The sequence below is a fragment of the Miniopterus schreibersii genome (assembly GCF_964146895.1).
Source record: "Miniopterus schreibersii genome assembly, chromosome: 13".
Taxonomy (NCBI): domain Eukaryota; kingdom Metazoa; phylum Chordata; class Mammalia; order Chiroptera; family Miniopteridae; genus Miniopterus; species Miniopterus schreibersii.
Window position 1 is genome coordinate 41,464,320 of NC_138113.1, and position 11,609 is coordinate 41,475,928.

Consider the following 11,609-nt stretch of genomic DNA (forward strand, 5'->3'; position numbering starts at 1 on the left):
TTTTGAAAGACATCTAGAGTACTCTTAAAAAAACCTCACCCCCTTTATTTTTTTAACGAATTGTTCTAGATTAAAGGAGACTAAGAGCCAGGACAAACACAAAATAGGGTGAGTGCAACAAGGTCTGCAAGTACTTTCAAATAATATTTGCAATTGTTTTGTACACTTGACATTTTTTGAAGTAGACTTGAGAGACCAAGTCTGGTTCCTCGCTGGTAAAATCTCTCGGGATTGTAATGAGGACTTAACGAGGTAGCGCTTATGAAGTGCTTAGCACAGTGCAGGCAGGAAATGTGCTTCTGTCCCTTCCTTTTTATGATCGTGGGGAAAATCACTAGTTCGTTCCCTAAGTATTCCTACCTCTCCACTTTCTAACACATGGCACGATCACATTTCTCCACCCCTTTTGAAGTTGGCATGGCCACGACTGGCTTTGGACAGTGGAACATGAGATAAGTGGTATGTGGAAGCTTTGAGAGCCGCCTTGTAAGTCAGTGTTCCTTTTAGCGGCGGTGATCCACGGAGCACAAACGATGAAGCCTTCAGCAGGCTGGATTCCTAAGTCACTGCAAGTCTTCCTACTGACTCACACTGGCTGTGTTGAGTGAGCAAGAAACCTTTGCCAATGAGCTTCAGGGACCGGAATTGCAGCCTAATCTAATCCAGAACACCACAAACGACAGCCCTCAGTCACCCTGCCCATCTCTTATTTCTGTACATAAAGTTTTACTGGAAAACAGCCATGCTCATTGCTTATGTACTGTCTGTGGATGCTCCTGCACAACAGCAAGAGGTGAATAGATGCAACAGAGACCACAGGCCGTAAATATTTACTGTCTGGCCCTTCACAGAAAGGTCTGCTGACCCCTGACCTAGTCTACCTTGACTGACACAATCAAAATATAAAGTGAGAAAAAAAATCCCAAACCATTTATAAACCATGATTTTACACAAGCGGTAGGACCTTGGGCAAGTTACCATGATCTTTTAGTGGCCATGTGTAAAATGGGGGTAATAACAGCATCTATCCCATAAAGTGCTACGAGAATGAACTAAATTCTCATGTGTAAAACAGAACCAGGAGGTTTTGGAAGGGTGGTGCTGGAGTATCCAGGGTAAGGGCAGGGATAAGAGCTAGTGCATAATATATGCATAACCCATAGACACAGTCAATAAACGGGGTGAAGGCCTGGGGAGGGGGTGGGAGCGAAGTGGAGGGGGTCAACTAGGGGGGAAAATGGGACACCTGTAATACTCTCAACAATAAAGATTTTTTAAAAAAGCTAGTGCATGTAAAATCACTAAGGCAAAAACCTAGTACTCTGTAGACATCCAGGAAATGTTTGTAATTACTATTCCAATTATATAAAAAAATATATATTTGAATGGAAATAGGAGATTGGAAGAAAATAACAAATAATACTAACAGTGATTATCTTTTAAAATATTAACAGGCAGGATTAGAAGGTTCCCTCCCTTTGTTATACCATTGTGTTTTTCTATAATGAACATATATAAATTTTATAATCAAAAAAGGAAAACCAATTTTTTTTATAAATGTTGAAAATGTTTACTATTTCTATCATTTCACAAAACATCTTTTTTAAATGTATATATATATTTTAAATATACATTTTATTGATTTCAGAGAAAGGAAGGGAGAGGGAGAGAGAGAGAGAAATGTCAATGATGAGACAGAGTCATGGATCGGCTGCCTCCTGCACGCCCCCTTGCTGGAGACTGAGCCTGTAACCCGGGCATGTGCCCTGACTGGGAACTGAACCTCCATCTCCTGGATCGTAGGTCAATGCTCAACTGCTGAGCCATGCTGGCTGGGCTCACAAAACATCTTTTGTTGACATTCTACAAATGACAGCATCCAATAATGTCCCAATACTTTCTTCTTGTGAAGATAGTTTATATATCTATAAAAATAAAAGACAAATTATAACATACTAATATAACTCCGCACTACTAACTTTTATAATATAAATATGAGTAAGTAAAATCATTTATCATTCAATTATTGGGATAATGGTATGAAATTACAAAAACACGATTAAAATATGCAAAGTAGACAGCAATTCATCACTTATGTCAAAAGTGCCTTTTAAATTGCACTAAACATAGAAACCAAATTTGTACCAGTTTTAAAAGAATACATCTAGGTACTAGCTTCACACTAAATTTATTTATTTTATATTACAAATATACTATGTAAGCTTACCATTTAAAGTTATCTATTTTTTCTTAATTAGAGAATGCTTTTATCAACTAAGTTTCTAATTATATTTTACATAAACCTGCATCTTCCAATTCTTTGCATCTAGAATTATTTTTCAAGTAATTTTTAATTATATTAACCTTTCTTAAAAGTTCAAAACAATGCCCCGGCCAAGTGGCTCAGTTGGTTGGAGCGTTGTCCCATGCACCAAAAAGGTTGCGGGTACGATCCCTGGTTAGGGGTGCATTCAGGGGGCAACTGATCAATGTTTCTCACATTGATGTTTCTCTCTCTCTCCCCCCTTACTAAAAAAAAGAAAAAAATTAAAAAATAAATAAATCAATAAATATATCCTCGGGTGAGGACTAGAAAGAAAACAGGTTCAGAGACACAGCAGCACAGGTGAGCAACGGCAAACAGCCCTGGTACCACTCCTCACCTCTCGCATTCTACAAATGTGTACTTACGAACCTTTTTGACTTCTGTAATATGTGTTATTTCAGGAAGGTTTTTCAGAGAAACTTGATGACCTTCTACCTGAGATATTAGGTCTTTTTGATCTATTTGTTTTTCTCCATCTTCAATGTAAACAATTAGAATTGAAGTGTCATTTGCTGAAATACCGAATTTTTTCAAAGCCTCTGAAATCTGAGGGGGGGAAAAAGGAAAATAAAACTGGTTTCTAGATCTGAAGCATCTCCCCACCTGCTTTCTTCCCTGTTCAGGTCACTTTCATATTCTGAGGGTTCTCTCTGACTAGTTTTTATCTTCAGTAACCCCTTCCCTACCAGTTCTGCCTCTACCGTACTCTCTGCTCAAAGGTGCGCCTCATCCAGTGGAATCAAGCTCAGGCTTCTTGGCGAGGCACACAAACCACCCTTCTTCCGGCCGCAGTGACGCTCAGCCATGCATCCTGCCTCCAGCTAGGCTGGACCGTTTGGAAATCCTATCATTTCATACTTCTTTGCCTGTGTTCACACTTTGTTCTCTGCCTGGAGTGCCCACATCCTTCAAAGTGCTATCAAATGTCACTCCCCACTGCACCTCCTCCATACAGAATAAACTGTTCTTTGCTGTTCCCCCAGATGTGAATCATTATTCCCATTGTGTCATTTATCTTAGGGCATTTGAACTTCTGTCTTGTTCATCTGCCTTCCTCAGGAACATATTTGTTTCTTTTGTTCCTAGAACTGTCATTGGAATAGAGACAAACTCAACAGATGTTTATTGAATAGTTTCTTGATTTCAAATGATCTCAAAGAAACAATAATTATCTGGTAATTTTTCCCTCCAGGCACTGGGGAATTCTATTACCATACATTTTATAAATATCTCAAACATCTGCATTTTAAACCATACCACAGGTTTCCTAAATTTTCTTTTGATGGTATTAGTACTGGTTGTGTTATTAATAGTAGTAGTAATACTAAAACCTCATCAGCAAAATTTCAGTATTTTTTGTTATGTGCCACATGTGGCATGTCTTTAGCTCAATAACTTTGGCTAATATCAGTTTCTCAAACCACAAACTCTTCCTATGCACTGAGTGTGGGAATAAGCTTGTGTTAAGGGCTGTTCTAGGTACCTGCAGGCTTCTGGTATATGGAAAAGACATGGGTTCTATCCTCAAGGGGTTTACAGGGAGAATAAAAGATGTGTACAATGACACACAAACATCCACGCCTACTGTTTTATCACTTAGATTTAGATATCGCTTAGAGGGATCTTCCTGACCCTATATAGATAAAACTACTGTCACTTAATTTAGCAAAACTTTCATTTCCTTAGAAGTGAAGTGAGTTCAAAGCTTATTTTTCTAGTAAGAGGCAGTGCTAAACCTCAACTCTCTGTCCATACCTCTCTTCACTATTATTTTGGTTTGTTACTAACAACAGACTTACAGAAATCTAGCCTCTAACTCAACAGTGGGGAACACACACATGTTATCATGACAAGGTCAACAGAAGTAAAATAAGTAAAAGCTATATTAATTACATTGTTATTTGGGGACAGGTTGAAAATAATTTCAGTAGACAGAGTTCTTGTCTTCATTTTTCCCAGTCTGTAGAGGTGAACTGCTTTATTTGCTGCCACAAGTATCTGAAATGGATCGACGATCTACCAAAGAGAACAAAAAGAATTACACACAGAGTCTGGAGTACTCTGAAGATGCAGGTCCTATCCCATGGTAAGTCCAAGGTCAGGTTGTTTTACTTCATTACAGTTCTTACGGACTATATTTTCAAAATTGCTATCTCAAGGACCTGGGTGTTCAGAATATCATAGAATCTTAAAGCTGCAAAAAACTTAAATAGTAAAAAATTTAAAAACAACATTTGTCAAGGGCTAATATCATGGGAAAGGTCATATTCTAAACATTTTATACTTGTATTATTTTGTCTAATTCTTAAAACTGCCCTAAGAATCAGTATTCTTATTCACGGGCCAGAAAGGAGGAAATGAAGGCAGCAAATCTCTGGGTTTGAATGCCAGCTCTGTCACTTACCAAGGAGGGAACTCAGGCAAATTCCTTAGTGTTTTATCTGTTAGATGTAGGTAATCATAGTACTTACTTCATAGAGTAGCTGTGAAGTTAGTACATGGAAAGCACTTAGAACAATGCCAGGAACAGAGTAAACACTATATAAAGGTTGGCTACCATTTGTGCAAAGTCCTAATAACTGGCAGAGTTGGGATTAAGTCCTGGCAACAGGATTCCACAGTATGTGCTCGTCAGCACTATGCAATGCCTCCTTTGCAGAGATTTTTCTAGTTCAGATGAGAAATGGAGATCCAGAAATCTGCCATTAGGAAGCCAGAGCACACCTTTCCTATCTCATAGTACAGGGCCTGAAACTTCAGCTTTTACTCACTGTTAAATTCAAGGTTGTCCAAATCTGACTCCATTCCACACCTTGGACAAGAACTTTGAAGACAATTTTAGGCTAACCTATAACATCATGAAAAGTTAATGTATTCTTAAATGCCCCGTATATCTCACGCATTCTCATTTGTACTCACCACTGTAGGGTTTATTAATGAACCATCAATGGTACCTTCCATGGCCTTTTTTCTCAAGTCTCCAGCATTTTTTACATCTTTAAATAATAGAAGGGTCACCGTGCATTCGGGAAATAGGTCCAGCTGATGTGTTGACTGCATTTCATAGATAAGCAGGATTCTATTGCATAAAACCAAAAAGACCAAAAAACTTCTGTTTAAAGGTTAACATTATAATTCATAACAAACATCTTCGCTAACAAATAAATTAAAATAGCTTTAATAAGATAAAACTGTTAAACTAGAAAAATCCATCCCAAAAGCACATTTGGCATCCTCGTAAGATGTTATCTCCCTAACTCTGCTGAGCTTTTTGTAGCTTCCTTTACTTGAGAAAAGATCAAGGTTCCTGCCCAATCCCCTGGTTGTGGAAATGAGGCAAGCTCAGATGCATGGCTGAGGGGCAGCTTCCCCAACAGACAACTAGGAACAGAATATACGGAATTCTTTAGACCACAGGTTACTTATAGTATTAACAAAACTTCACTTCTGCTCAGTTTTTTAACTTTCTGATCTCACCATTTTATCTGTATTTCAGCAGAACCTAGACACACATAATAAGGAAGAAATAATTTTAGAAAAAAAGTATGACACAATTCAAAGAGAGTCATTTCACACATGGAATTTAATCATTTATTAAATAAATGTGCCCTCTGATTAAACAAAGGCATATGTTTCTTAGGCATAGTTTAACAAGGATAAAGGACAAAGTATATATAAAGACATAAAAAACACATAAGAGACAACTTGAATAACTAGAGAGACATAACTATAACCTTAGACGGAAAAACAAAGCATTGCAAAAATTTGATCTTTAAAACAATTTCAATCAAAGTGTTAATGAAATATTTGGGTGAGGCAATTTGATAGGTTCACTTCATCTTTCTATCTGGTAGGTTCCATTTCTAGAACTCTTTCTCAAGGAATAAATTAGAAATCTGAGAATTTATGTAATAAGGTGTCCCTCTCATTCGAACAGTAAAAAGTTGAAAACCTATTAGCTAGTAAGAGAGGACTGGTTGTGACTAAAAAATCATTAAAAACTGTAGCCTTGAAGAGTAGTTAAAGATGTGTGAAAATAACAATAAATAACATTAAATAAAAATATCTGATTGGAAAACAAAACATAAAATTTAGTATAAATCGAGGGGATTTTTAAAAGGTACACAGACACACAGGAACAAACAAAAAAATTTAAAGGAAAATACACCAAAAAGTTATCTCTGACTTGATGGAATTATATCTGACTTTTTCTGTTACAATCAGAAAAAAAAAATCTGTAAATAATGTTCTCACACATACCAGTTCAATGTTTATTGTCATGATAATGTTCAATGGAGAAAAAGTAGATACAGAAAGATATAACAAATATATTCCCAGTTATAAAAAAAGGTGCGGGCAGCAAACAAAAACATGAAGGAGGCACACTAAAATATGGCCATCTTGGTAGTCAGATCATAGGTAATTTTTTACTGTCCTGTATAAAAAATTTTTGTGTATGTCCTCAGTTTTCTACAGAGTACACAAAACATACTGAGTACTTATAATCATGGAGGAAAAAACCTTTTTTGTGGTTTTAGTTTTTAAACTAGGGAAAAGGAACCCCTAGCACACATCAAAATATTTTTGTTTTATATAATTCACTCACTTAGGCCAGAAACTTAGAATCATATCACTTAAATCTCATGTCTAATGCATAAAGTCTTGGCAATTTTACCTCTTTTTTAAAAATCCTCACCCAAGGATGTTTATTGAGTTTTAGACAAGAGGGGAAGGGAGAGAGGGAGAGGGAGAGGAGGGAGAGGGGGAGAGGGGGAGAGGGGGAGAGGGGGAGAGGGGGAGAGGGGGAGAGGGGGAGAGGGGGAGAGGGGGAGAGGGGGAGAGGGGGAGGGAGAGAGAGAGAGAGAGAGAGAGAGAGAGAGAGAGAGAGAGAGAGAGAGAGAGAGAGAAAGAGAAGCATGTGAGAGAAACATCCATAGGTTCTAGCCTCCTGCACGGGCCCAGACGGGGAGAACGAACCCCCAACCTGGGTATGTGCCCTGACAGGAGACGAACCCACCACCTTTTGGTGCACGGCAGTACCCTCCACTCAACTGAGTCACCCGACCAGGGCCAACTTTACCTCTTAAATATCACTTTGGCCAGTCCACTTCTCTCCCATACCCGCTGCCACCAACCTAGACCAACATTTCTCTTCTACAGCTATGGCCTCCTAGGGATGGTCGCCTCACAAATCCAACCTCTACCCGCAAAGTGATCCTTTCAAAATGTAAACCAAATCTTGTCCTTCCGCTGCTCTTGTGACAGGCCCCAACTTCAGGTCAAGGCGGTCCAGATTCTAAGACCTGGGCCCTTCCTCCCCCTCTGCTTCCCAGCGCTCCCCTCCCAGACCACGCAGCAGCCCCAACGGCCTTCGCAGCGTCAAGTCTCCCAGCTTTCTCCCCCCTCTGCCCTCTGGGCAGGGCGTGCCCCTGACTCAATTCCTCCCTCTCTTCACTCCCAGTTGCCAGTGCAGTTACCAGAGCGCCCAGGGCCCCGGGGCTGGGTCCCTACTGCGCGAGCTCCTCTCAGCCTCGTCACAGCTTCAGAGAAGCGGCAGCGTCAGCATCCTAGGGGGAACACTCCTTGGAGGCCGAGCCTATCACTTCCGTGCTGCACCCCCAGGGCCTGGCCTCGGGAGGAGTTTGATAAACCCGGGTGGAGGGAGCCCCAGGCGTCATCTCAAAAAGATCGGGTGTCAGAAGCCCGGCACGGACCCTCCCGCTCACCCGCCGCCAGCCCGCCCGCTTCCAGCTGCCCGGCCCGCTCCAACGCTCGGAGGATTCACGCCACCGCCGCCGTCCGTCCCAGAAGACCTTCCCCTCGAAACAAAGCCCTCAACTTCCGGAAGCGCGGCCTCAGCGGAACCCAGTTCCGCCCTCCTCGAGTCCGCAGCTTCTTTCCGATCCCCGCGGGAGAAAGGTTCCGGGCTTCACCTCTTCCTCCCGCAGATCCTTTTCCCTCAGCTTAAGGCTTGTCGCGGACGCGAAGGAGAGCCGAGGCTCCGTCGGTCGCTTCCGGTGAAGGGGCTGAAACGATCCGTGGGTCGGAAGCTGAGGTGTGGGTGCAAGTTTCAGCCTTGTCCCCTAACCCTTGTTGAGCCTTGGATGAGACGTCCTCACTTTCCTCCTGTTCAAAGGCATTGGCCAAGATGAGCTCTACATTTGTCTCCGCTGGTCGGAGATTCAGCAGTGCTTTTTGGGAGCAAGGGGGACTCAGTTTCCTTGCGGGACTCAGTTTCCTTCCTGGTCTCAATACGATCATTTAGGGAGGATCTCCTAAAGGGGACCACGCTGGGAGGTTTGCTTTGGGTAAGAAGAGATTGTGACTACATTAATGAAATCAACTTCATCTACCAGGCTCAGAAATTTGGTTTGTCATCCCTGAATGTATCAGCCTCCAAGAGAGGAGGTAAAAAACACACAACAAAAACAGGCTGTATTTTCCATGTTCTTTATGGTTGGGGCTCATCTTGTTCAATACTATCCTTTACACTGGAAGACAGGTAAACAACAAATATAGCTGTCCTATGGATATGTGCTATGGAGAGAAAATAGAGAAAAGGGGGGAATGCCTCTTTTAAATCAGATGTTTAAGAAGTATCTCACCAAAAGGGCCATTTGAACAGTGACTGGAGAGCAGCATTCCAGGCAACAAAGAGAATTCAAAGGCTCTAAGACATATAAGGCCTTAGCCTAGTTAAGGAATAGCAAAGATAACTGTGTGGCTTGAACACAATGGGAATATATTTAATTGGAAAAAGTATTGACAAAAGTCTAGTATGCAGATTATATAAAGAACTACAACTCAAAAATAAGAGACAACCTAATTAAGAATGGGTGACATTTGGACAGACACGTCACAAAAGATATATGAAAGGTCAATAAACACATGAAAAGATGCTCAAAATCATTAGCCATAAGGGAAATGCAAATTAAAAACAGAAGATACTACTATACCTATATGATGACTAAGACTTAAAAGACTGATAATATTAAGTGTACAACATGTGGAACTGGAACCCTCATATATTGCTGGTCTGAATATAACCACTTTAGAAAAGAGTTTGGCAGTTTCTTTAAAATTATATTTAATAAAAATTATAAAATACACTTACTGTACCCAGGAATTACATCCTGTTATTTTATCCAGAAGTGAAAATATGTATCCACACAAAGGTATACACATAAATGTTTATAACAAATTTACTCATGATAGCCAAAAATGAAAACCCAATGCCCAACAACACATGAATGGATAAACAAATTATGGTAAATTCATACAATGAAATGCTACTCAGTAATAGAAAAGAATGAACTATTGGTACTTGCAACAATACTTGCAACATAGGTCAATCTAAAACCATGCTCAGCAAAAAAAGAATCACAAGAATCTAAAATTATGTTACTGTATGTCCCATTTCTACAAAACTCTAGAAATTACAAATTTATTTTTAAAAAGTTGTCTCAGTTCATAGCAGCTTGTTTATAAGCACCAAAAGCTGAACACAACCCAAACATTCATGTGAATGGATAAACAAATTGTATATCCATACAATGGACTAACTTGGCAGTCAAAAGGATCAACTGTTGCTACATACAATAACATGGATGAATCTCAAAATAATTATGCTGAATGAAAAAAGCAGACATAAAAATAGAACATGCTGTATGGTTCTACTTATATAAAATGAATCTATAGTGACAGAAAGCAGATCAGTGGTTGCCTGGGTAAGGGGCCTGGAGTAGAAAAGAGGAATTACAAAGGGGCACAAGGGAACTTTGGGGTAATAGATATGTTCTATCTTAACTGTGGTAATGATCTCATGGATGTATACATGTCAAATATATCAAACTGTACACTTTTAAAATGTACAGTGTACTGTATGCCAATTATATTTCTAAAGCTGTTTTAAAAATCACAATGAGGCAACACAACATCTGTATTAGATTAGCTAAAATAAAAGAAAAAGACAGTGCTGTACTGGTGAGGATGTAACTGGAACTCTTACCTTATTGATGGTACCGCCATTTGGAAAAGTTTGGCAGTTTCTTATAGAATTAAACACACACTTATCCCATAGCAGCAATCCCATCCCAAGGAAAATAAACATATATGTTCGTAAAAAATCTGTACACAAATGTTTATAGCATCTTTGTTAAAAGTAAACTGGAAACAATCCAATCCTTCAACTGGTAGATGGATAAACAAACTGTGGTACATCCATACAATAGAATACTAACTCAGCATTAAAGGGTATGATCTAGTGATCCACTTGGCAACATGCATGAATCTCAAAAGCATTATAGTAAATGAAAGAAGTCACATTCAAAAGGCTACATATACTGCCTGATTCCACTTACATGACATCCTAGAAATGGCAAAACTACAGGGACAGAAAACAGATTGGTTGTTGCCAGGGTCTGGGCTTGGTGGGAGCAGTTGGTTACAAAGTGACTTGAGGGAATTTTTGGTGAAGGGGTGGGAGGGTGGTGATAAAACTGTTCTTGTCATTACAAAACTGAATGCATTTGTCAAAACTCATAGAACTGTACACTAAAAAAAGATGAAATTTACTGTTTTTCAAAAAGTCATCTCAGAGGTAAAGATGATCCTTTTACCTACAGCTGCAGAATAGAGATTATGCATCATAAAATTCAAAAACTGATCTGAAGAGTTAACTGAGAACTTTCCTAAGAATATCAACCTTGTTCTCTGCAATACGACGACTTGCACACATAAGCATAACTGTCCCAATCTGTTGAAGTGAATCTAACCATAGAAGTGTTATCTGAACAAAGAGGTCATGGAAGACACCCAGACTCCAAAAACTATTCCCATGTCATGTGAAAATAACCTGTACTTCTTGAAAAACTGTTACTGTGGATGTAACTGACATTTCTGAATTCCTAAAAGGTAAAAATATGTGTAGCATCTCAATGTCAAATCAGGAAAGAGCTATGGCTCAGAACTTTGACTCTGCCAGATTTATTAACAAAACCTCTGGAAAGCAGAGCCTGAAGCAAGTATTAAAGTGTTGGTGGTTTACTCAGGAGATGCAGGTGAGGAAAGCAGGAAAGGGAAGCAAGGAAAGATGCAAAGCATTTAGACACAATGGATCACCTCACTGGCAGACTTCACATGGAGCTGGAGCCGAGACACAGGGCTGGTTTGGCCTGTGTGTTCACTCAGCTGGCTGGACTTTCTCTGGAAGGCTGGAAAGGAAAACCCGTGCCTGAGAGTAGCCCACAGAAGGGGAAAAGGAGGGGGAATTAGCCTGGCAGGC

The 11,609-nt window shown here is 39.8% G+C and overlaps 1 protein-coding gene across 3 annotated transcripts; it reads right to left on the reverse strand.

Annotated features, from left to right (window-relative positions):
* Positions 1-1,553: 1,553 nt before the first annotated feature.
* On the reverse strand, positions 1,554-8,138 carry TPRKB (TP53RK binding protein). Of its 3 annotated transcripts, none has more exons than XM_081156595.1 (5): positions 7,804-8,130; positions 5,246-5,405; positions 4,220-4,342; positions 2,696-2,872; positions 1,554-1,925 (listed from the first exon to the last, which is right to left on the reverse strand). In XM_081156595.1, the coding sequence occupies exons 2-5, from the start codon at positions 5,384-5,386 to the stop codon at positions 1,839-1,841; spliced, it is 528 nt and encodes a 175-aa protein (XP_081012721.1). In that variant the 5' UTR covers positions 5,387-5,405; positions 7,804-8,130; the 3' UTR covers positions 1,554-1,838. The 3 variants fall into 3 exon arrangements, with proteins under 3 accessions (XP_081012721.1, XP_081012723.1, XP_081012722.1); XM_081156597.1 differs by having other exon boundaries at positions 1,555-1,925; positions 8,053-8,138; XM_081156596.1 differs by lacking the exon at positions 7,804-8,130 and adding an exon at positions 7,407-7,488 and having other exon boundaries at positions 1,555-1,925.
* Between the last annotated feature and the right edge of the window lie 3,471 nt (positions 8,139-11,609).